Source organism: Notolabrus celidotus, chromosome 6, assembly GCF_009762535.1.
Source record: "Notolabrus celidotus isolate fNotCel1 chromosome 6, fNotCel1.pri, whole genome shotgun sequence".
Classification (NCBI taxonomy): Eukaryota; Metazoa; Chordata; class Actinopteri; order Labriformes; family Labridae; genus Notolabrus; species Notolabrus celidotus.
The window spans coordinates 20,124,177-20,148,855 of record NC_048277.1 but is presented as its reverse complement, the minus strand read 5'-3'; the positions used below and the strand labels follow the sequence as shown (position 1 = coordinate 20,148,855).

At 39.5% G+C, this 24,679-nt stretch overlaps 2 protein-coding genes across 7 annotated transcripts; one reads left to right on the top strand and one right to left on the bottom strand.

Annotated features, from left to right (window-relative positions):
* The first annotated feature begins 543 nt into the window (after nucleotides 1-543).
* On the top strand, nucleotides 544-13,617 carry ttc23 (tetratricopeptide repeat domain 23). Of its 6 annotated transcripts, none has more exons than XM_034685056.1 (12): nucleotides 553-991; nucleotides 1,127-1,230; nucleotides 2,332-2,497; nucleotides 2,746-2,869; nucleotides 2,976-3,132; nucleotides 3,228-3,353; nucleotides 9,962-10,133; nucleotides 10,297-10,399; nucleotides 10,777-10,904; nucleotides 11,003-11,152; nucleotides 12,850-12,932; nucleotides 13,083-13,617. In XM_034685056.1, the coding sequence occupies exons 2-12, from the start codon at nucleotides 1,172-1,174 to the stop codon at nucleotides 13,216-13,218; spliced, it is 1,404 nt and encodes a 467-aa protein (XP_034540947.1). In that variant the 5' UTR covers nucleotides 553-991; nucleotides 1,127-1,171; the 3' UTR covers nucleotides 13,219-13,617. The 6 variants fall into 6 exon arrangements, 4 of the variants coding, with proteins under 4 accessions (XP_034540947.1, XP_034540946.1, XP_034540948.1 ...); XM_034685057.1 differs by adding an exon at nucleotides 1,494-1,626 and having other exon boundaries at nucleotides 554-1,230; XR_004631498.1 differs by adding an exon at nucleotides 1,494-1,626 and having other exon boundaries at nucleotides 544-1,230; nucleotides 11,003-12,932.
* On the bottom strand, nucleotides 13,429-23,036 carry synm (synemin, intermediate filament protein). Its single transcript, XM_034685054.1, has 4 exons — nucleotides 22,038-23,036; nucleotides 20,255-20,379; nucleotides 18,114-18,193; nucleotides 13,429-17,670 (listed from the first exon to the last, which is right to left on the bottom strand). The coding sequence occupies exons 1-4, from the start codon at nucleotides 22,833-22,835 to the stop codon at nucleotides 15,668-15,670; spliced, it is 3,006 nt and encodes a 1,001-aa protein (XP_034540945.1). The 5' UTR covers nucleotides 22,836-23,036; the 3' UTR covers nucleotides 13,429-15,667.
* Nucleotides 23,037-24,679: the final 1,643 nt, after the last annotated feature.

Sequence of the window (24,679 nt, the reverse complement as noted above, 5' to 3'; positions counted from 1 at the left end):
ATAATCTAAGAAAGGGGACCCTCAAACTAGAATTGATCTCAACACAAAAGCCTCTTCGAAAAGGGGACTTTTGATCAGGCAGCACAGGCCTGCCTCAACATCTATTAATCATATCATTAATTTCTCATTGTTCACCTCAAAAAGTGTCTATAAGAATCCAGTACCTTCACAGTGTTTCCAATTACTCCAGTAAGTCCAACTTAAGCTATTTTGTTGCGCAAGGAATAACTCAATGTAGCCAAACTATGCGAATGAATAATAATGATATTTGTTGGAGCTATTTGTTTATTTTTTGTATTCAGTTGTCTATTTAGTTTAGAATTATTAAGTAGTATTAGTTGATAGATGTATCTAAACTTTTCTTTTTATAACTAATTTAAGTTAGATTTTGGGGTTATATTTTTGGCTAGTCATTTGTTTGGTATATTTAGATTTTTTTGTTTATTTAGTATTTCTTTTCTTTGTTTTTGTTTGTTTGGTAATCAGGAACTGTGGGCACCTGAGGTTATTTAGCTGGCAGAAGGCTAGCATGCACCTGGGTGGGCCTATGGTTTTTTACCAGCGCAAGAGAGGCAGCGGGAGGCGACATATTCTTTGTTCCTTATGTTTGTTTGCTTGCTTGCCATCAAAATAAACCATTGGAAACCGTTGAACTTTTTCATGGACATGCCTGCGTGCATCAAATCCCCACGGTGCATCAGTGACCCTTTGATTAAGTTTAGTTAAAGTTTGATATTTTGATTTTTCTTTTTGACTTTTTTTTTTATAACAAATGGCCACTACAATAATCATACAGTAGCCTTGCTCCCTACCGGTGTTAGGTTCCTTTAAAACTGCGCAGTTCTTGAATGAACCCTGCTGCTGTTTCCTGCACAGTGCCCGTATGTTCTCATTACCTTCGGTAGTGTTACAAAACAGAGTTTGACTTACTGGGGCGAACTCAAGTAGCTCATACATTTGGATCCAATGCACATCAGCGACAAACTTTGCTGTGAGTGTTTTTTGGTTATTCAAAGCCCGATTGTGAATTCTCCACTCAGGAAATAAGAGCTAATCATGCTAGCTGGTGTAGTGCGTGCTACGGTGTAACCACGGAAACAAACACAAACTGATGGTGCATCCACAGACGGATAGAATCCATCCTTTTTACTGACGCACTGTCAGAATAAACATGGCTGATGATGAAAAAATGACTAGAACGAGCCCAAATTCTTCTAAGTCTCAGACTTGGTAAGTGATTTCCTCTTACTAAGGTTTTGTGTTAAGCAACATCAACTGATGTTAAGGGCATGTTGATTAGGGTTGCACAATTCCGGGAACTTTCAAAGATGGATACTTTCCATGAGAATTAACGGGAATTTATGGGAATAAACGGGAATAAACAAGGAATTTAACAGATTGAAAGTTGGCTCTTAATAGGGAACTTAAATATAGTTGGGGAAAATATATTAGCATAATCCTGACTAAAACAACCAGATTTCATGCCAGTACAGTTAAATATCTATGCAGAGCCATCCTTAACAAGGCTGGACAGTGACACTGATGAGGAAGATTCAGAGTTGGATGTTGAGGAAGTGGACATGGAGGATGTTGATGACACCCAGGAGGAGCTTATTGCCTGAAAGGGTTAGTAAAAATACAGAGGCTTGAAGGAAGATCCTTTTTGTATTTGCATGTTGAATGGGACTTTTTTGGAAGCAGAGGGGCTCTTTTCATTTAACATTTTGAATGGAACTTTGTTGGGATTGCATTTTTGTAAATTTTTGAATGGGTTGTGTCAGAGAGATGAGTAATATTTAACTCAACATTCATGTTTTTGTTCTTCAATGAAATAATTGATTGTTCAATACAATGTTTAACACTTGGTAAAATTCTACTTACAAATAAATCAGTTTTAATTGTTTTATTTTGGATGGATGTCTGCTTATAACAAAACATATTTATGCTTGGATATGATACCTTTCCATTAACTTACCCTCAATTCCAAGTTAATTCCCATAATTCCCATGGAAAGTTTCCAAAATTCCCCAGCTTAACTTCCCATGGAAATTTACCAGAAACTTTACACCCCTTTGCAACTCTAATCTTGATGGAAATTGTTGACAAAGGAACTGAAGGCAGAAAGACAGATGAAAGTGAATCTGTATCATCTATCGTATTAATTGTGATCTAATTGTATTTGCGCCTATTAAAGTGTACTTTCTGCTTTGTTTAGATTTCTTAAGCCCACTGTTTCAAAATTGAAAAGCTTCTTCAAACATATGACATTACATTAACATATAATTCATGTTCACCTTGACAATACATGTGATAAAATACCTTGTTTGACAGCACTGAAGGCTCAAACAGGAGCGTGGATGCATCTCCTCCATCTGACCCAGATATGTTGAGTGCTTCACAAGCTGCACATGCTAGGAGGGAGTTTTTTATGATGTCACCTGAAGAAAAAGTTGAACACTTTGAGAGACGAGCTCAGAACCACAAAGACCACCAGGAAGTGAGTAGACAGGGCTGTTATCTCTTTCTAAAACTGCTGCAAGGACACCGTCATCTTTTTGCACGTGTCCTGATTATGCATATGTGTCTTGATTTTTCAACATCTCAGCTAATAAAGACCCCTCTACATTATTGGTGGATGATGGATGAGGTGTTCTGCACCCAAGATAGTACACCGTTTTTCCAACTTTCTAAATGGCTGGGTGTCAAGAGAGATGATGCTAACAATCAATTACTGTACATCCACAGTTTGATGCTTGCATCCAGGACCTAGTGCGTTGTGTGGCCCTGACAAGGTTGGTGTATGAAGATGGACATCTTAAATTAGCCCAGACCCATGTCAGACTGGCTAAAGCATATTTCCAATTTAAAGGTAATTGTTTATCAACTATATTTTCTATTAGGAATAAGGGGTCTTATTTTGCATTGAAAATGACATGTTGTAAAATTAGGACAATTTACATGGCTTTTTCCCTCAGGCTGGGGTCTGCAGGCCCAGGAGCACTTGGCAATGGCCAGAGAACAGCTTCTGTTCTGCTCCTCCATCTCATCCTGCACGGGAGAAAAGCTTGAAGTTCTCCTGTGCCTCCTAAGTGCACATCTCACACAGGGAGGTACTTCCCTGCTAACAGACAAATATCCTTGCCATTAAATGTGTTTAACAATACTGCATTGAATTGAACAGATATACCAACTTAAATAACCTGCAATAGTCCTTGACTCTTATCAACTCTTGAGGAGGCAGAATGCTCTTTTCTGGAGGCAGAGCAGGTTCTTGGGGAGCTTCATCAACTTGAAGGCATCAACCAGGAGGAGAAGATACAGACTGAGTTGGAAATCTGCAATGGTCTAACCAGGTTTAGTAATGAGACAATTTTTTTAATTAGTTTTACAGCAGAAATGTTGTCAAAATATTAAATTGGTAAATTAAAAAAATGTGAGGCTTTTGTGCAGAATTTACACCCTCCAAAATGTAAAGGCAGCTGCTACTCACTTTTAGCAATGTCATCTGGTTGTCAGATGATTTGTTCTATTAGTTTACTGTGACTCTCGCAGAGCATGTTCAAGCTGAGCCACATATCTCGGTGCCTTTCCAAATGATATTGAAACATGTTTGGTCTTTCTAGGGGATATTCAGAGTAAAGCCTGGATAATTGTACATTTTCAGTTGTTGTCATTATAACTACATCATTTATTTTCTTTGACACTCAAAGTGTAGAGTACAGTACTTTACTCTTTTTTTTGGCCACAAGATGGCGATATATCACTGCAAATTTGCACAACATCAACCCTTACCAACAGTTTAGAGTGGAGGGGGTTTGCTGGCTTATTGATGCATCCAAACAAACAAAGTTATTTCATGTGCTCTTGCAAACACTAACTTGACAAATCAGGGGTTTCCTGTGCTCAGCAGTCAGTGTTGTTTTTTTTTGTAAATATGCTTGCAGTCCTACAGGGTGGAGTCTCTGCATGCCCACTCATCTAGTCACAGATCAAGCTGAGGCACAGGGTGAAGAAAAGCATAACTTTCTTTCTCTCTTTTATGCTATCTAGCTCTTTGACCCCCTTTAGTTATAAACCCTTTACCGAAACCACACAAACACATTGCCTTCATTGTCTGATAGACTATTTCATGTATTGTAAAACCACTTATTTCTCTATTAACTGTTTACTTCACACTAAGTCATCTTGCAATGTTATTGATTTGTGTCTTCAGTTTAATGGTGAGCATTTGTAACCTGATGGTGGTATTGACAGAAGACATCCCTGGGGCATTGCTCCATGCTAAGGACATTATTAGGGACATAATGAATCATGGTTGACACTTCAGTCTCAGACACAAAGTGTAGGAGAGAATGTGTATTGAGCAGGTTGAGGGAACTGCGTGACCTGGCTGCATAAAACATATTAGTAATTGGTCATAGATCAGTGGTTGAAATTAGAAGCACAGCCAGGAAATAAAAGTAAACCTAGATTACCACTCATATTTTAATATAAATTCTGATGATGTTGGTGTTTATGATAGATAGATAGATAGATAGATAGATAGATAGATAGATAGATAGATAGATAGATAGATAGATAGATAGATAGATAGATAGATAGATCTTTATTTGTCATTAATCAGGAGATTTGTTGTCACCGTCTGTACAAACAATACATGTATAAAACACAAATAAAAAATAAACATACCCCAGCCAAACCGGGCACGCCTACAGTAAAGGGATCTGTATCTGCGACCAGATGGGAGTAGCGTGAAGACTGAGTAGAGGGGGTGTTGGGGGTCCAGTGTTATGGTGCATGTTCTGCGTATGATGGCTCTGTTGTTGAGGTCAGACAGGTTGGGTGTGGGGAGGCGGATGATTTCAATGGCAGTGTTTGTGGTTTTATACACTTTCCACTTAATTTACCAAAAAATCCCTGCAAACACTTGAATAAAGCAGTTGCACCACTAAGATAAGTTACGGCATACCTACCAAGAACAATAAAATAGTGGCTCATGCCCAAAGGTGGGTGTAAATCATAAAATGCTAGTTATTCTCACTAAACTAAAGTTTGTCTGCCACACACCATTTTTCCCATTAAAATTAACTGCATGCAATTGGGAAACACAGTATTCTAATCAAAACCTTTTTTATTGCCAGCCAGAAAGCCATGAAATGTGTAAGTCATAAAACAGTTGAATCATATCTCCCATTAGAGATTGACCAACTGCCTTAATTATGGGTTCAAATCCAAAGTAGTTGGGTTATGCCCCAAGTAGTTGTGGTGTAACTAACTTTTGTAATGAACTGAAAGGTAAACTAAAAATAGCTGTTAGTTTCAACAACTTCAGTTTTGAATTTAAGCTAACCTATTATTGTATTTACACAGTGCTGGACCAATCAAGTAATCTGTTAGTAAGGAGTAAAACAGATTGTGATTGTAGCTTTGTGTGGCACTGTGGTCCAAGACACATCTCCTTATGGGGACAATTAAGTTTATCCTTGTCCTTATCCTTAACGTGCAGTCTTACAACTCCAATTCCAAAATAATTGAGATACTGTGTGAAATGTTGATAAAGACTGAAGATGGTTTGACAATCGTTTAAACCCAGAAGTAAAGATAGGTAGAAGTTTACCAGTATGTTAGAGACTGCATCAGCAAATAGTTCAACAACTCCACAATAATGTTCCTCAGTGTAAAATTGAAATAATTCTGGGATTTAATAAACTACTGTACATAAAATCATTAAGAGATTCAGAGAACCTGGAGAAACCGCTGTTTAAATGGGACAAGGCCAAAAACCAATACAGGATTGATTGACGTGATCTTCTGGCCCTCAGGTGGTACATTAAAAGTAGACATGACTCTGTAGTGGAAATCACTGTATGGGCTCGAAGTCACTTCATAAAACTATTGTCTGTGAATGCAATTTGTAGCTGCATCCAGTTAAAACTGTACCATGCAATGTGGAGACCAAATATAAACATGATCCAGAAATCCTGGCGACTTTTCTAGGCCTCAGTTCAAAAGCCCTCATTTGTGATATGTGCCCATGGCATTGGTAGCTTACACATCTGGGATGGCACAACAGCATTTCCAGGAAAGACCTGGCATATTTTAGCAAGACGATGCCAAACCACTTCCTGTACTTATTACAACAGTATGGCTGTGTAGTAAAAGAGAGCGGGTGCTAAACCTGCCTGCTTGCAATCCCGACTTGTCACCCATTGAAAGCACTTGGCGCATCATGACACGAAAAATACGTTAGGGGAGACCTTGAACTGTTGAGCAGCTTGAATCTTATATCAGGCAGAAATGGGACAACATTTCAAATTTAAAACCTCCAAAAATGGGTCTCCTTGGTTCCCTAATATTTACAGTTAAAAGGAAATATTCCCTGTCCCAACTTTGTAGTAATGTGTTGCTGGCGTCAGATTTAATTTAATTTTGAAATATTTTTATTGGAACTTTTTCCTTTTTTCCTTTTTTTTTTATACATTCATTCACACATCACAACATGTATCAACCAAAAAGAAAAGACATTAACAAACAGCAAAAACAACTTAACAAGGAAATCCAAGACTAACAAACGTAAAAAAGAAAATAGAGAACAACAACATATGTATTTTAGACAAGACAAAACAAAACAAAACAAAACAAAACAAGACAGCAGAAGAAGAAGGGAATGGAAAAAAAACAAAGGCGTCAGATTTAAAATGAGCATATATTTTTCATCAAACAATAACATTTTTCAGTTTTAACATGAGTGTAATGTCTTTCCACTATTTTCAGTCATATTTCGCTTTTAAATTATTTGCAAACCATCAATTTCTTGTTTATTAACATTTGTGCAGCACACGTACTGTTTTTGCATTGGGGTTGTATATACAGTAAATATATAAGCAGATACTGTGGGCAGTGACAGTGTTTCAACATGTTCCCCTATATCCTTAAGGCAAGCTTAAGAGTACGAATCTCATGCTTTGTATAGAAGACCCCATGTTTTGAGGATCCTGTTGCTAGGTAAAGAGGAGCAAAACTCCAGCATAATTTAAAGTAAACAAGCCATATCAGCAGCAGGGGTGAGCCACACTCAGAGGAATCTGAAAATGATGCCATATTGGTCTATTTCAAAGAGTCAGAGTTTGTTGACATGATGTGTGTAATTGAAAAAATGTGCAGAGTCTGGCTGGTGTGTAAGCTTGCTAAATCTCTTTTGTTAGGTGGTGACTAAGAATTTGGCGTGCCTCTAAAGCCCTGTCAGTCAACACTGTTGTGATGAGGGGGAATGTTCCCACCAAAGCCTGGAACAAAAAAGTAAGCTCTGCTCTCATATAGATCCTGGTCCAAACATTCTGCTGGGTTCTAGATTCACACTCAAGGTGTGTGCTTTGAACAGCCAGGTGGGAAATTCAGCATTTTTGGTAGTTTTACAGTTATTTTATGGGTGTGTGATCTCATTCTTAGCCCTGGCCAAGGGTGCTCAGATGACTTATTTTCTTCACTTCTCTATAACTGCAGTCATAAATCTGAAAGTAAGTGGATAGATTTATTGAATTTTCATCTTGTGTATAGTAAATTATCTTTTGTTTAATAAGAAATTCTCTGAAATGAGTCCATATTTCTCAACCCTTAATTTAACTATCATGAAGCACATTAATATAAATTTACTCTCTTCATAACTTTGTGCTAATAGTAGTGATCAGTGGCCCTGTTTCCCAGTCCTTATTCACAGATGTGTATTGCAAACCAAATATATCCTCAGTTTGTACCCACATTTACTGAGAATACAATAACAAGCTTCATCAGTTAAAATCCCATGGTATACATGACAGTTTGAAGCACCCTACAGATGTTGGAGACTGCCTTTGTTTTTGTCCGTCTGTTTTTACTTCATCTGTGTCATTTTCTGAGTGAAAGTCCAGAGAAAGACTACGTCAACCATGTTCTGGAAACATTTACAATAGAGGGCTGTGTGGCTTGCTTGGCAACACATCTACAAATCCTTAATTATATAAATACGCTTCCCTTTGGACTCTAAGCAGATTGCAGTGGGTTTATGCATATTACAGTTCTGGGCAGGATGTGCGTAAGGATGTGGAGTGAATGAGAGGATAGAGGGGTATTGTATCTGTGTGTCCATGCGGGCAGGCTGGCAGGACTCGTGTAATGTTGGAATGTAGCTCTGCTTCAACTATTGCTGCTGCCCTAAAAGGACTGGAAGTGCCTGCCCAAAGAAGACTAATGGGTGGGGCAGTCACTCCCCCTATCCATCTTGTTGGGATAATGTTGGATTCATGGGAAAATACGGAAAAATGAACCACCACAATGTTTTTGTAACCTGTGTTGATGGAATGTCACCACTGACTACCCTGTTTCATGTGGTCCAGGGATGTGAGCTTGACATGATGCTGTCAAGCTTACACTGCAGGTTCCCACAGAACACACTCTATATGCTCATGATACTGAAACACACGCTTAACCCTCCTGTTATGTTCATTTCTCAGGAAGAGCAATAATGTTCCTGTGTATTTAATTATCCAAAAGTATCAGAACCCCCAAAAAATCCCATTAAACATGGTTTTAACCTCATTATTAACTCCATTACTAACCATTTAAATCAATATTTAGTGCAGTGGTGTTCTTTAATCCTCACAGATCATAGTTCAATGAGGATAACTCATTGTTTTTAATAAACTTTCTTGTTAAAACTGTTTTAAATGTACATTGGAAAGACCTAAATATAAATACAATAGTTTTACATGACATAGATTTTGTTTCATTTTATTTTGAATCTTGAATTATTACTTTTTTTTATGAAGTGATGTTGATAAATTAACACGAGACACCTTCTGTCACATGGTGCCCAGATTTTCAGGCTGTTTTTAGCTGGTCGAGAAGGCATATATTGCCTAAAATGTGAAATTAACCATTTTGATTTTATATGTTGATTTCATCTATTAAGCCAAGCAAAGACGTTTCATACCGAAAAAATACTTTTAACGTTTTTATTTTTAATGTTTAAAAGGGTCAATTTGACCCACAACATAACAGGAAGGTTAATACAACCTTAGATCAGACATAAGACTTGCATGGTGTGGATTTGGGAAGACTGGTGTGTGAAAACGGTTTCCTTCTTACTGCTGTGACACGGCAATGTAGCTAGAGTCTGAATATAAGTGAGTGTTGTGTCCTCTGCGAAAGGCCACCTGTTTGACTGGAGAGGGAAATTAAATTTAGAGTCCATTAGATGGTTGGAAGCTGTTAGCACAGTAGGCTGATGGATTCAGTGTCCTTGCAGTGGTTAATGCTGCTACTTTCTTATGCACTCTCCTTCTATTGCTCTGTAAAAGCCCAAGAATGCTAGAAAATGACTTTATTTTAGCTACAACTTGGTCACAACTGCACATGCACAGATAGAGATCAGACTGAGCTGCCCTCGTCTCAAAAAGGACTAAGCCCAAATCGTCAGTTGTGCTTCTGTGGTTACTGCAAGAGACCCTCCGGCCCCCCTATTTTCAAACAACTTAGATTAAGAGTTAGCACAATGTAGGAGCTATCTGTCAGAGTAAGGGATGTTGTGTTTAAACACAGAAGTTTAAGAGCAGGATATATTTCAGTACAAGAGGAGGCAGTTAAGAGATTTGTGAAAGAATGCAACCAAAAAAACAGTTTAAGGCCAATGTGAAAGCTTTTCCTATTATAGTCTGCACTACAGCAGGCTTCTGCTGCAGCAATCAGTCAAAGCCCTGTACCCCTCTGCTGGATCTGTGTTTGGCTTGAGACTGAGCTGCTCCTTAAGTGATGTTAAACAGACTCACTGTAATAAAAGTAACATACTGTACTCTAATAAAAACTAAATAAGGAGTGTTTTTATATCATTTGTAATTCCGATGTTAAGACTTTATTGTATTTTTTAAGTACACTTTGGGATAGAACTTCTAAAAGCCTGTTCATTTGTTTTCTTGCTGCTCCATAGGGTCTATAAGAGACAGAGCAGATCAGAAGAGGCCTTAAGCCAGTGTGAGAGGTCTCTGCAGTTGCTGAGGGACTGCGGAAAACCAGAAAAGATGTGCTCCATCTACAGGGACATGGCCGCCATTGAACAGGACAGTGGTCATCTGGATCAAGCCATAGAGCATCTTACCAAGGCAAGGAGCCTTTAACACCAAGCACAACTCTCAAGCTCACAATATATAAACATATCAGAGATTTTTTTTTAGATAGTGCTAGACTTCATTGTGGGGTAAAGTTACTGCACCTCTTATTTTGCGATATGTGATCTGTCTTACTTCACGTGGGTGTTTCTGCTAGGCTCATGCCATTGCTGTGAGTCAGAGCCCAGAGGGGCTACAAGGGGCTCATACCTCCCACAGCCTGGCCCTCATCCTATCTGCGGCAGAGCCCCATCACAATGGTGAGTTTATTCACAGACATAGGCTAGGCTTGAGCATCACGGGTAGAGGGTTTAAATAGGATGTGAATCGACCATTGTCTTCCTATATGTGGGCATCTTTAAGATGGTGTCATGGAAACAAGACCACATAATAGCCTTATTGAAAACAGGCAAGTACTGTCCTGTCCAGCATGAGTCTTCCTTGTCAGCTTTCTCATGGCACATGTATGCTGCATAGTAACTCAGTATGTAAACAAAACATCTGTAGACTGAGGGGCACATCTAGAAGAATGCTGCTGCACTGGTTTTAGAGCACTACATGTCAGATATCCTGTCAGTCACAGCTGTAATTTAATTTAACACGCATCATTTGTTTGTTTCTCCCCATGCTGGTGAAGACTCAGCTGAGCGTTACTTTGAAGAGAGTCTTAGTGCATACAAAAACTCTGCAGGTTCACTGGATCCAGCATTTCTTGCAGTGCAGGATGATTACTGTCGATTCCTCCTCTTCAGTGACCAGCAAGAGGTTAGACACACACACACACACACCTGAAACATCTGTATGATGAGTGATATAATGCCCCACACAATATTTGTTTACCTTTTTTCCATGTTCCATTGCAGAGATGTTTCGAGATACAGAAGGCTTCTCTTTCTTCAAAAAGATCTACATTTGGTGACCTGAGTGCTGAGGTAGCGGACACCTTTCAGCTCATCGGGAGTGTGGAGATGACCAAGGGAAGGATGAAGCAGGCCCACAGGAATATGACAAAGGTTGGTCACATGTTACAGATCACAAAACAAACAGCACGGCTAATGTTTATCTTGGTGACAACCTTTAAAAGCATATTAGAAATGCTGGACAGAGTAGAAGTTAAAGTCATCCCACATGACACTTTGAACCTGCCAAAGTATTTGAAGGGCTTTAATGAAAGGCCAGCGGTCGGTGGGTGTGTCCATCTCCACCAGTGGGAGGCTTGTTCAGAATACACACACACACACACACATACACACACACACACATACACATACACACACACAAAGAGCCCCTGTCATTTTGAGATGAGCTATTTCCACCATCCTCCCTAAAGCTCGGTGCTATCAGAATCGCAGGCTAATCTTGGAAGGTTGCAGTGTGCACAGGCGTGATCCCTGGTGTAAAATATCACACAGAGTGACTTTGTGTTTCCTCAGCCTGTGTGGAGCCTGGCAGATGGGCAACACAACTCTAGAAAGAGATGGCTGTTTGCTAAATGCTGTCAATTAAAGGGACACTGACCCTGATTAGTGAGGCATGCCATTATGTCCTCACTCCAAAAGTGCCGTTCCTGCCTTTCAGCACACATGCTTTGAATTAAAAATCAGCTTTTTACTTAATTTAATAAAGCTCCTCCTTTAGAGCTGTTTTCACTTTGCTCTTACATAACAAGTGTTTTTGTTAGATGTTCATCTATGACCTCAGTTCTGCCGCACATCAAGCACACTAAAATATACCAGTATGGGGATTTCTTCATACTAGTGTTGACATGACTGTAAGAAAAGGAGCACCGTTGCTATGTTGGTTTGTTTTGGCATTCAAGTGCAGAGGGGTCCAAGTTCCCCCTGACACTGTCGGGGTACATTAAGACTCCCTCTTTCAGCACCACTTTTGACTGGTAACCTTTCGGAAGTTCCCCGACACACACAAGATATGTCAGGATGTTGTTTTTTTTCCCATGTCATCATTACACCATCTTCTCCCTGATTGAGTAACTTTTGTTTTTCCGATGGAAACATGGGCTCATGGACTCATAGATACAGTACAGGAGAAAAAACAGAGAACAATGGCACACACACACATACATACACACACTTGACATTCCCCCTTCCTCTGTAGTGTTGCTGAAAAAAAGGACTTCCATTACATCAACCTTAGCAACAGGGAAAACATCCAACAGGCCAGATGGATCTGCTCCAGATTACTGAATGTTTTATTTTCCCTGATGTAGAGGAGAACTTATTCAGCCTTTTTTCCTGACCTCAACAAAGCTGTCTTCACATTGTGTTATAATGTTTGCCCAAAAACAGGCTTTTATCATGTCTGGTTTTTTTACCTGTTTTTAGTCAAACGTTTAGATTTTTCTGCAGTGTTTTCGCCCACAATCTAAGCAGTCTGTGCCCTTTCCTCTCATTTGATTGGACCGGACTAAATGTAGAGTGGAAAATGACTCAGACTGCGTCTTAAATTTGTTGGCTTTACTACCACAGACCCTGGGTTGTTGGTTTGGAGTCCTTGTAATAAATCCAGCATATCCCCCTTGTTGACCTGACACTCCGAGTGGTCAGCACAGGTGTTATATAAACCTTGGAGTGCAACAGTAGTTATTTTGGGATGTTTAGTGGTTTCCCATGTTGCTAGGAAGTGTTTTTCATCTCTGAGTATGAGTTGCACCTATCATCTTTCTGCCGTCATTATTTTTGTTTTATTACAGTGCCTGGAGATTCAGAGTTTGTTGTACGGTCCTCAGCACAAGAAGACAAAAGCTACACAAAAAGCTGTGGATATGCTGGCTCGGTAAATCTAAATATAGTCCAGTTACATTTGTCTCCAACTAAACTGTACTAATAGATTGACTTTAACTTGAGATAAACTTAACATTAAGAAAGTGTCATTAAGATGAGAGGATGGGCTGTTTTAATGGTGTAATTATATACTGTTTTGCAGGGCTCCAGAGGTTGCTGAGAGACATCAGAGGCAAGGTAGAAGGAAAACAAAACCTCGTATGTTTTCAGTTGTACCATCCAGCGGCGATGATGGAAACTCGATGTCAGATTCCTACACTGCTTCTTCCTTTTCTTAAAGTTATGTCTCTAAAATATCCTGCAGGTTGCTTACCATGAACAACTGACATCCTTTTTCAAAGACTTTTGTATCTGTTAGATAATACAAGCAAGTTTCCACTGATGAAAAGAGCTATAGCTATTCTTGTAATGTCCACTAGCATTATGTGACTTTGTGTTATTTTAGATGAAATGATCAACGTTGAAGAAAAACTCACACTCAGAAAATATACCCACCACAGGTTTTAATTAAGGTACGATGTGAATCAGTTTCCAAATATGAGCTGGTATTTCTGTAACCAAAGAAATCATGTCATTTGGTCAGTAGAAATCATGATGTTAGTAAAACTGTTGGGTTAACCATGATGACACACACTTACTGAACGCTTGACTTATTAAACATTCTTTATACATCAATAGCTTTACTGTATGCTGATGGTGATCATTTTAATGCTTGGCACTCTGGTATCCAGAGTACAGTGCACATACACATACAGTAACCTATTAAAGATTCCTCATGAGCTAAAAAAAAGAGCAATGATTTCTTGATGTTTTTGTTTGAATTAATGCAATTTTCAGGGGAGATCATATACAGACATATGCTTTATGTAAGATTTTTTTAAACTGAGGTTACATTTCTTTAACCCTCCTGTTATGTTCGTTTCTTAGGGACAGCAATAATGTTCCTTGGTCAATTAGACCCGGTCATATTTAATGATTCAAAAGTGTCAGAACCCCCCAAAAATCCCAATAAACAGTTTTTAAATCTCATTATTAACTCAATTTCTGACCATTTAAATCAATATTTAGTGTTTTTTAATTCTTACAGATCATGGTTCAATGAGGATAATTCACTCGTTTTTTTTATGAAAATTCATTCAATTATTCTACATGTTGATTACGCTAATTAAGCCAAGCAGAAGAAGTTTCATACTGAAAAAATATTTTAACATTTTTCTTTAGATTTTTTAACTTTAAAATGGGTCAAATTGACCCGCCACATAACAGGAGGGCTAATTCTAGGATCAAACATTTGTAACAGCATGCCTTTCACTATAAGCTTTGAATTTCTGCACAGTCATCTTAAAAAAAACTGTGCCAAAAAATCTAACATTTAAGGATATTGCTAAATTGTTGCAGAGTTTAAGTTTTGTTGCCACTTGGAGAGAAAATGTGCATAAAATGTAACTAGGCTGTTGTGGTAGTGGGTAGTTCCTTCCTCTGTAACTAATACACAACACAACAAACCAGAGTGAACAGTCAGTGCCACTACAGTAAGCTGATAACACCAAAATAGACACAGCCCGTTACAAACTAATGGATGTTAAAGCAAAGGTGAATCCATCAAGCCAACACCGGATCAGAAAGCACATGTCTACAAGCAATAGGTGATCACACAACACATACTGTACAGCAACACCAGATGGAACATCTTTTCTTCTTGTCTTTTCAGAACTATCTGTGAATCATTTCAATTCATTGAGATTCTTCTACTTGTTTCCATCTTTCGTCTTACACTTTGCTTTACAAATTGGTAGCTTTGTTAATGTTTTAGAGCTCTCATAATAACACGTTTACATCAGAATGTCCACTGTTAGGAAGGTGGACATGTATGGAATTGAAACACTAATTAAAGACACACATTTAACCAACATGCTTACCATTTTTGACACTGACATTGTTACCCAGCGTTGGTTATATCAAAGCAGTTGTTTTTTTTTATGTGTAATTGAGACTACTTATGCATAAAGTCTAAAGAGCTGGAAACACCTCACTCCAATAAGTGCCTCATTGACTTGCATTACTTTTGTTTTCAGAAATTACAACTTCTTAAATCCCCCATGATCAATAACCCTCTTTATCCTCATCCCCCACTTTACTGTCTTCACTTACAAGCTACAATACATTCTGTACACTTCATGAACTAGTGCTTCAAAAAAGTGCATCTGCAAAGAGCAGCACAGCATCTCAGAACTCTACACTGTCTTGCGTAGCAGTAAACTGCAGAATGTTTAAGCTGCACAGCACAGGTTAGTACAAAAATAGAGAAATCTAGAGAGACATGAACCCTCTTTGAAGATCAACTGCAAGCTTTAAAATGTGCAGCACTCAATCAGTTTTGACCAACACAAGCGTTGCCACATTGCTCAGATGTTACAGCCCGAGCCTTTTTTTATTAGAGCTTGTATGTTCTTGTAGTACAGCCACAATAATACCAGATATATTCTTTGACTCTTATCATTTCTGCTTAGTAGTTAAATTCTGCTTCAATCTTCAGCTGCACAATGTTGTAAGTGACATACTCCTAGCAGCAGGTACAGTTAAAGATACAAGATGCTTACTGCAAAAGCTAAAGTATTAGTTCAGTGTCTCCAAACAGCATTAAAGTCAAATGTGTGACTTCTTTGTCTGAGCAACAACCTGTGCATATCATCAAGTTATACTGATGAGTATTGACTACATTCTTGCCTAATCATCTGTTGGACTGTCAAGGTAAAGTGTTGCAACTCTTTTCTCCTGAGAAATCATCTCAGGGTGGCCGCCTTGACCGTCCATCTGGAAGGTGAAGGACTGCTCTGATGGCCCCAGCTGAATATGTTTCTCAACGACTTGAGAATCAGAACCTTCATCGAACTCTTCCTCATACTTGACACCCTCTTCTTTGGATATTCTGATGCTGTATCCTCCTCCAGCCCCACCTTGCAGGACTTTCTCAAGCCCTAGGTTAGAGGATCTGAGAGTTGCCAAGATTTGCTCATCAGAGAGATCATCTTCAGCCTCCAGCAGCCCAGAGTCTTCCAGGGATTGAGAGACATTCAGCTCTGCGACTATAGTCATGGTGCCGTTGTCACTTGACTGTTGCACTTTTTTGACAGCCACGTTCTCGGGACTCTCGCTGCTGACTTTTGTGAGGAAGGCCAACTCTTCCCTCAGTGGACCTGATACAGAACTTTGTAGCTTCTCAAGAGCTCCCTTCAGCTGCTCTTTGGGCTCCAAAGAGTCTTCTCTCAGGAACTCGAGCATCGATTCCTGGACCACTGGTGAGACACGAACCTCTTCTTCAATTATGCACTCTGGGAAACTCTCCTTGATAAACGAGTCATCACCCGACTTCGACATGCGTTTGTCACTTTCTTCTACAATCACTCTTTTCGAGGGAAGAACTTCATCGTGATAATACCTTTCATCTGAGAGGTCATCTACCATACCGTAATGGCCATATGAGGTGATGCGAATACCCTCCTCAGACTCAGAGAGATTTTCATCAGGTGTGGAGACAAAGTACTCATGAGGCTCCCGGTCATGGGAGAAGTATTCACTCTCTCTAGAAACATCTTGAACTTGGACTGATCCAACTTTCCAACCCTCTGTATCCGTCTTGGAGGTTTTCTTGGCATCGTCATCACTCATGGGAAAATGAGTATCTTGAGAGACATTTTCTAACTCCTCAATTTGGAAATACGTTGAGGAGGGCTCTTGGAAAGTAGGTCTGGACTTCTTTTCAACCTCAAGCTCTTCATCACTGTAAGTCTCCACGGGTTCCTCAATGATTTCTACATTTACAGACTTATTTCGCATGTCCCCGCTTCCTTGCAGGCCACTTAGTAGGTTCTTGATCATGCTGCCGGTAGCTGTGTCCTTAATGTCCTCCAGGGACACTGTCTTCACCCCTTGGCTCAGTAGTTCGTTCAAGGTTGATTCTTCTGAAAGGTCAAGCTCTTCTTCCACTTTGGACTCCAGCACGATCTGTGTCTTAGTCGTTCCATCTTCTTGCTCAGATTTCTCCACATGATACTTCACCTTGGAATCTCCTGAAGAGCAAACCTTTGCATCCAAACCTGCAGGTTTCATCACCTTCTCTATAATCTCCTCCACAGTCACTGAGTCTAACACCCTTTTCTCACTTGGGCCTATCGTAGACTCTGTTTTCCCCTTATCTCTCAGCTCTCTTCCATCAACATACTCTTTTTCTTTTCCATTAGACACTTTCCTCTTGTTCTCTTCCTCTGTTTTCTTGCTGATGCTCATCATTGGCGGAGACAGCGCTCCCTTTGATTTGGTCTCAGTAATGGAGGACTTGATTGGACTGCGTTGGTCCTCTCCCTGAGAGACCTGTTTGATCGTCACAATTTTCTCATCAACTCTTGATTTCTGTAGATTTCGGCTGGGGAGGCTTTCACGCTGACCTGAGTATGTATCTTTGGCAGCATATGAGGTGACGGTGGCGGAAGCAGGGGCAGAAGAGGAAGCGCGGGCTTTGTTGAATGAGATCATATCCCTTCTGGATGCAGGACTCTGATGCCGATCTCTAGCTGCAACTGAAATAGGGATGACCCTTGAGGGACTTATGGATCCAGAGGGACGCATAGGAGATCTTCTCAGGTTGGCAGCTGGTGGTGTGTACCTGGTCTGTTGTCTGGAGGTCAAAGTTGAAGCTCTCGCAGTGTATGGCTGGGCAGGCACCTTGATATCTGAGGCATAGATTTAATAAGATTGAATAAGTAGACTGACACTGAAAGGAAATGCTCTTATTTGCTTTCTTGCTAGCTGTCAACAACACCCTTTAAGCTCGCTGGGTAACAGTGAGTACATTTGTACAAAAAAACTTGCTAAAACTTGACACATTTTCTTAAGAGGATGTTGTGTGATTAAAAGTCTTGTGACGTGAAACAGAGACTTTAGCAGAGACCCCAGAAAGTCAGTGCCTTAGCAAAAATTGTCAAACATGTCACCCTGATAAACCCCCAGTTTGTGTTTTGAAACAAACATAGCAATATAGCTTTGGTCTTCTCTTCCTAATATCAACAAGAAGGCAAATGATCTACCAAATATTTAAAACTATTCCTCAAAAATGGTCTTAAATGTTCTCTTATTAACAACATGTTACAACCACACCAATTATGTTATACTTTACCTATTATTCTTTCTCTTTGATGGTGTGTACCCCTCCTCTGAGGATCTTGGAAACTCACCCTCTCACCTTCCAGGAGAGCCCTAAATAAACAGGAAATAAGAAAAAGATACACATTTGAATGCAAGAGCTAATCAGTAATTATCATTTGCCCAGAAATAGAAAAATGTTCAAGCAAAGAAATACCTCACAAACTGATGTACTTCATTCAGCTCAGCCATTTCAACCCTTTCAAGCTAAACGCAACAGGCTTACAGGAAAGTATGAGCTCAGGACCTGTCCATATAAGGTGATAATTATTAAAAAAACAACAACGTGCCAATGTGATGTTACAAAGACCTTGTAGTAATAGCTCAAACTGCTCACCTTCTCTCAGTCATGCTTCTACAAGCAAACAACAGCAAACCAAAGTGTCTCAAAGGGAACAACCTCTCCGGAGGGTGACTTCCCAAAGACTGGCCTAAAAATAACTGCTACAATGCAGGCCTCCCTTTCAATCCCAAAGCAAAAGCTGACTCGTGACACATACAAAACGCATACCACAGCTACGTCTCTGTGTAAACATTGAGTCTATTCTAAAAATTCAAAACAAACATGATGTGCTCGTGGCCAATACGCCTTATAGAGACAAATACTAATCATGCTGTGATGAACTTCCTAAGAATCGCCTTAGTAGTGAATAACTTTGAGTTCCCTCCACAACTTTTACAGCTACAGTTGTTAAAAGCTATTATTACCCGGCTTTCTTACTGATCTTACGGTTGTGTAAGAAGCTTGATTCTGATTGGTCAAAACCCCTCGACAGCGGTTATTAACATTCACTAACATGAGCAACACCAGAGTCAAACTGATCACATGCTTTCATGTCAAAACAATCCACTGAAAAGAGTTCCTTCACATTTAACAGGTAAGAATCTGTCACCATGGAACGCTAACTGACATGGAATCACCTGGATTATTTTTTTAAAACTGTAAAACTAAATAATTTTAGATCAATAAAATAATATTTGAATCAATGTTTTTGAAACGTGTTTGTATTTTAAGTAAGTGGCCGGGTACTAAGTAGGATTATGTATGTTTAGCAGGGAAAAAGAATCCCGACAGGATGAGACTAGACACCGACGCGAAGCGGAGGGGTCTTGACCACCCTGAAGGGATTCTTTTTCCCATAACAACCTGCTAACCATACATTATCCCTTACTTATAATATCCTGAGACATTAGCTTGAAGGTTATGATGCCATAAAAGACAACTGAAAAGAATCCCTTGGGTATTATACCTTCAACAGAATAAATACACTACGCTTATTAACGCTTTAAGAATAACTTTCCCTTTTGGTAAAAATAGTCTTAGTATGTGACCTTTAGTGAATCTTGCTATGTTAGGAACATGAGAAATGGACATACCATTCTTTTACTGGATATGAAAAGCCAGATTTAATTTGTCCTGCTTCATAAACCGTTAAAACAAACCAGAGATAAGGTTAAAACAACTTTAATTAATGCATGTGTAATATGCGTAGTGTGTTAGATGGTTAATTTACTTTTCAGTTGGTTTCTGTGAGTAATTAAAGAGCACTTGTTGTCATGACAGCAGGAAGCAAACAGCTGTGTTTGAGGAAATTACTTATTAAGACTCATTAAGCTAAGAGTAACTTTACTCAGAGGGGGGTGGTTTAACCAGTAATCTGGCTAACTCTACATGTGCTAATGCTGTGTAGTTTTTTTTTTCATTGCCATTAGAAAGACATTGTAGTCTCAGTCCTTGTCACTTGGTGATTCAACTACTGAATCTGCTTTAAAAGATCTGTCAGGTAGCAGCTTTTAATGGAACAAAACCATACTTCCTAACACAGTAACATTCTCCTTATGGCTTTTCACTGAGGGCATTTTAACATGTCAGAGTAAGAGAGGCACAGGTGATATAAATAAAATATATGCTATGAATTATATTTAGCTGCTCCAGTTTGAGGAACCTGTATAAAGCATGCTAGCTCTCTGTATCACTGATTTGGCTTGCAGGAACATTTGAACAGAACTGAGTCATGAATTATGTCTTTTCAGCACAAAAAAAAAAAAATCTGTTCCAGTCAAATTGATCATGTAAAGATGTGGTTTGACTTCACAAACAGACAAGCTCATCACCTATAGGCAGCCACCTCCAAGCCCAGATCCATCTTAACCTGCAGAAGATGCTGATGTTCTTTCATCTTTTCTTCAATTGTGTTGCCCATCAGGTTCCTGTCATGCTCCAGCTGCTCAATTATCATCTAGAGGGGGAGAAAAAGGACATTAGACATCCACTTTGCACATACTTGAATTTGTCAAGTCTGTGTTCTGATCATTTGGTACGAGAGACATTGCAAAGCTCAAAATACTTTAAAGTGTGTGACTCTATGTAATGACACTGCAGCTCACACTGATGTTGTGCTGACTTTGGTGACTTGAAATCCAGAAAGATGTCAAAACTAGCTCAATACCAACAGACTGCATTGATCATTTAGACCAGGGGTTCCCAAAGTGTGGGTCGGGACACCCTGGGGGGTCGTGAGACACAAATGAAGGGTTGTGAGATGTCTTGCAGAATGTTTTTTTCTTCAAGTTATCTAAAAATAGTATATTTAACCCATTATAGTAAAAAAAAAATACGGACAAAAATAGTAGCGAAACTTGAAATAAAACCTTGAAAATTGAAAATGTAATGAGTTTTCTGCCTTTCTTTTTGCCAGATGACTCCTGAGTTTAGGGTTAATGAATAGTTAATCATCAAAAGCATCAGTAGCAGTAGGTTAATTCATAATGGCACAGGAAACAAAGCCACATGCTTATATAGGTAGGCTCATTTTCTGCAGACCAGCCAAATGAAGCCACATGTAATCACTTTGAGGGACAGTGGGGGTCGCAAGTCTTTGGCCCCTATATTTTGTGGGTCACGGGCTGAAAATAATAATAAACAATAATAATAATACATTTTATTTAAAGCGCCTTTCCGAACGCTCAAGGACACTTTACAGAGAGGATAAAACACAATAAAAACAACACGATAAAATAAATAAAAACAACAAGCAAAGTAACACCAAGTTAAAATGAGGCAGTGAAGTTAAACAGAGAATGCGGATTTGAACAGATGGGTTTTGAAGTTTGGGAACCCCTGAGTTAGACCACTTAATCTGATGACTTCCTCATATATTTTTATTTTTCCAATAACATTACCCCCCTGCAACTAATTCTCAGTTGTAAATCTGCTCGGTTAAACTGTGAGTAATGTGTGTTGCCTGCAGCCTATGACTAGTATAGTACTGTTACTGACTGACCTGCTTAGGGCTCCATCTTTAGGAGGCTAATAGGGATTTGTCAGTCTGACAGCTAATTGGTTTAAGTGGCTGGTGTAATCTAGCAGCTATAAAGTCCGGGGGAGGCCAAGTGTCTTTTGGCCTTTCAAGCAAATCAATCCTTTTACACTGAGGTCAAATGTTGCACGCAAGAACCCATGCTGGGGCTGTTAGTTAATATTGTTATAGTGTCCATTAATTTACATTACATTATAGATGTGTGTGCTTTTAAATCGGTGCAGAATTCCCTCATGTTTATTCCGATTAATCTGTCCACTACATTGGGAAAATGTACCTATTTCAACATTCTTAAGGCTTTAAAATCTGCCAGATATCATGAAGACGAGCAGCAGCTGCATCAGCCCCTTTAAGCACAGTGGGTGTGGCTGGTACAGGAGGGGGCAGCCTCTCCCCTCTCTCATGGCTTAATGTGATACAGTGGATTTTCTGTCAGTACACACTTAACAGGTTCAATATCCTATGACATGTAATTTTAAAGTTCCTAAAATATAATTGAACAAACACCAAAACATCTTTTATTTAAATATGTATAGATCGTTTTTATTTCCACTCTGTATCATTACACTTTTCCTCACCTGATATTCACTGAAGTCGACTCGGCATTTCTCCTGCATGTCCATCAGTTGTTCCTCAAGGCGCATTTGAACCTGGCCCTGTTTTTCCGCCTCTCTGCGTAATTTGTCCATCTCTGACACATACAGCATCTTCTCCCTCTGCATGTCACTCAGCTTCGCCTGGTCTGCTTTTATCGATTGCTCCATGTCATCCACCTTCTGCTGATACATCTCAAAAGTCTCCATCCATCCCTCAGACAGTCCTCGAGCATACTCTTGTACCTCCTCCACAGAGGCCGCCGGAGGCCCCTGGTAAGTCTGTGTGATGATGGGCACCACACGGGAATCCACCTGACGCTGCAGACGGATCTTCTCTTGCCTGTGCGCGTCATCCAGTCGCTTATACTCATTCTCTAGTTGGACTAAACGCTGCTGGAGTTCACTGTTGGTCTTGTGAGCCTGGCGTAGCTCCACTCCACGGCCTTGTAGTTCGCCACTGATGTCCCTGCACACATCCGTCTGCTCGCTACAAAGAGACTGGACCATATGCAACTCGCGCCATAGCTTCTCCTTCTCCATCTCCGCCTGGGACTTCTCAAACGACAGCTGCTCCACCATTCTCCTCAGTTCTCGCGTCTCCTCTTTGTACTTCGGCTCCCGTTCCGCCGTCCTCACCTGACGGAGTTTATTAATTTCAGAGATGAGATGCCCATTTTCCTGCTCCAGTTGCTTCGTCCTGGAGAGATACTGAGCAAGTCTGCTGTTGAGCTGCTGCAGCTGCTGTCTCTCGCCGTCAAAAGTTCTCTTGAAAGGTAACATCGTGGCATCAAACGAAAAAGTGAGTTTTAAAAATGAACCTGTTGGTATGTTAGCTCAGAAGACACTTTGTCCTGCGTCTATTTGCCTCTTTGGGTACGACTGTGATGTAATTTGCAATCAGTGCCCTTTGACAAGTGCAGGAGGAGGAGGAGGAGGAGGAGGAGGGCGTGTCCTGCCTCACAGGATCGTCCCAAGCGCGTCCACCGCCCTGGCAGATGTTGTGCTGCATTCAAGGGCTGTCGGAAACATAAACGTTCTGCTCTTTACAGTATTTCTCAATTGCTAAAACACATTTCTTGACATCCACCATGCTTTTCTCAACACCTTAAGCAAAAAACTTAATTTTCAAACTACATTCACCAAACCTCTGACTCTTCCTGCAAAACCAAACAATGTTGTCAGATCATACCCCAAGTCAATCAAAATTAAAACAATACTGAGCAGTCATTACACACTACATACAAAAACTGAAAACACAATGCTCAGGACATGAAGCTGTAGAAATAATGTTTATTGTTCACAGTAGATTAAATTAATTTTGCAAAAATAAATAAATATATAAATAAATAATCTTTGAATTTAGTGCCTGTATACAGTAACAATAAAGTAAACACAAATATAAATGAGAAGAACATAGTCTATCACAGTCGCTCAGATTACATCAGAAGTTACTGTTCTTTGTCTTTCTTGATTTCGCTCCCCTCCTCTTCCTCCTCGACCACCTCTTACACAATCTTCCTCTGCCTCTCAGATTATTTCTGTTCATTGTACAACCTTCAACAACCAGTACTCTCTAAACTGGATCATATTGGTTTCCTCACATCATTAGCCACAAGTGTGATCAGTTTTGAGTCCTTGTGTTTAAGCTGTGACACCTGCGCTTCAAAGGTGTTGAACTTTTGCTACCTGTGCTTACCATTATGCAACACAAGTGCATCACAGTGAAACATGTGTTTTAGTGAGTGAGAATGTGTTTGCAAGTTGTGTCTAACAGGTGAAAAGTGCTTATGGTTTAACCAAAAGAGTGACTGATTCAATAGCCTACATGGGTTCAGGCTGCTAAGGAATTTGGTTCAGACAATAGGGTTTAGTGTTTTAGAAATAGAGAAATACTGTAAGTAAATATCAACTAACTGCAGTAGATTTTAATTTTAAAAAATGAATCCAGATACAGAAAATGTGAGCTGCAGCAACAGAATTTTTTTTGAAAGGTGCAGAAAGTGTGGATAAAATAAAAATGTAATCTCGCATACTCGAGCATTGGTAAGCCTGCAACACGTATGGGTGACTTTTCAAATGTTATAGTATGCTCATCTAGTTTTGTAGCAGCTGTGGTAATAGCCTAAAACAATAGTATTAAATAACACAGAGTTTTTTTACAAAGTCAGGCCAAATGTTTGAAAATATAAAGGATTTGAATAGCCTATCTTTGCAAGAGCTGCCTGCAGATTACAGTTTGTGTCCAGTACATGAAGGGGAAGCGTTTGTTGTCTTTTTGTGACATCAAAAAAGAGAGACTGGTTTAGCCATGGAATAAAGAATTAAAATTCTGAAGTAAGAAGATGGGTTAACATTAAACATAATGTAACTGCAAGTTAAGAGAATAAAATAAGTAAAAGTAAAAAAGGCAGGAAGTCTTGCTATTAGACCTTTTAAAGCAGGGGTTCCCAAATTTCTCAGCCTGCGACCCCCACTGTCCCTCAAAGTGGTTTAATGTGGCTTCATTTTGCTGGTCTGTAGAAAATAAGTCTATCTATATGAGCGTGTGGCTGTGTTTCCTGTGCCATTATCAATTAACCTACTGCTACTGATGCTTTTGATAATTAACTGTTCACTAACCCTAA

What these genes read in the sequence shown, in the direction of transcription:
- ttc23 (XM_034685056.1), top strand. Translation starts at nt 1,172, where the DNA reads ATGGCTGATGATGAAAAAATGACTAGAACGAGCCCAAATTCTTCTAAG. An exon ending in CCATAGAGCATCTTACCAAG is followed by an intron (nt 10,134 to 10,296) that starts GCAAGGAGCCTT and finishes TGTTTCTGCTAG; the next exon opens with GCTCATGCCATTGCTGTGAG. An exon ending in GCTGTGGATATGCTGGCTCG is followed by an intron (nt 12,933 to 13,082) that starts GTAAATCTAAAT and finishes ACTGTTTTGCAG; the next exon opens with GGCTCCAGAGGTTGCTGAGA.
- synm (XM_034685054.1), bottom strand. Translation starts at nt 22,835, where the DNA reads ATGTTACCTTTCAAGAGAACTTTTGACGGCGAGAGACAGCAGCTGCAG. An exon ending in TCGACTTCAGTGAATATCAG is followed by an intron (nt 20,380 to 22,037) that starts GTGAGGAAAAGT and finishes CTCCCCCTCTAG; the next exon opens with ATGATAATTGAGCAGCTGGA. An exon ending in TCAAAGAGAAAGAATAATAG is followed by an intron (nt 17,671 to 18,113) that starts GTAAAGTATAAC and finishes TCTATGCCTCAG; the next exon opens with ATATCAAGGTGCCTGCCCAG.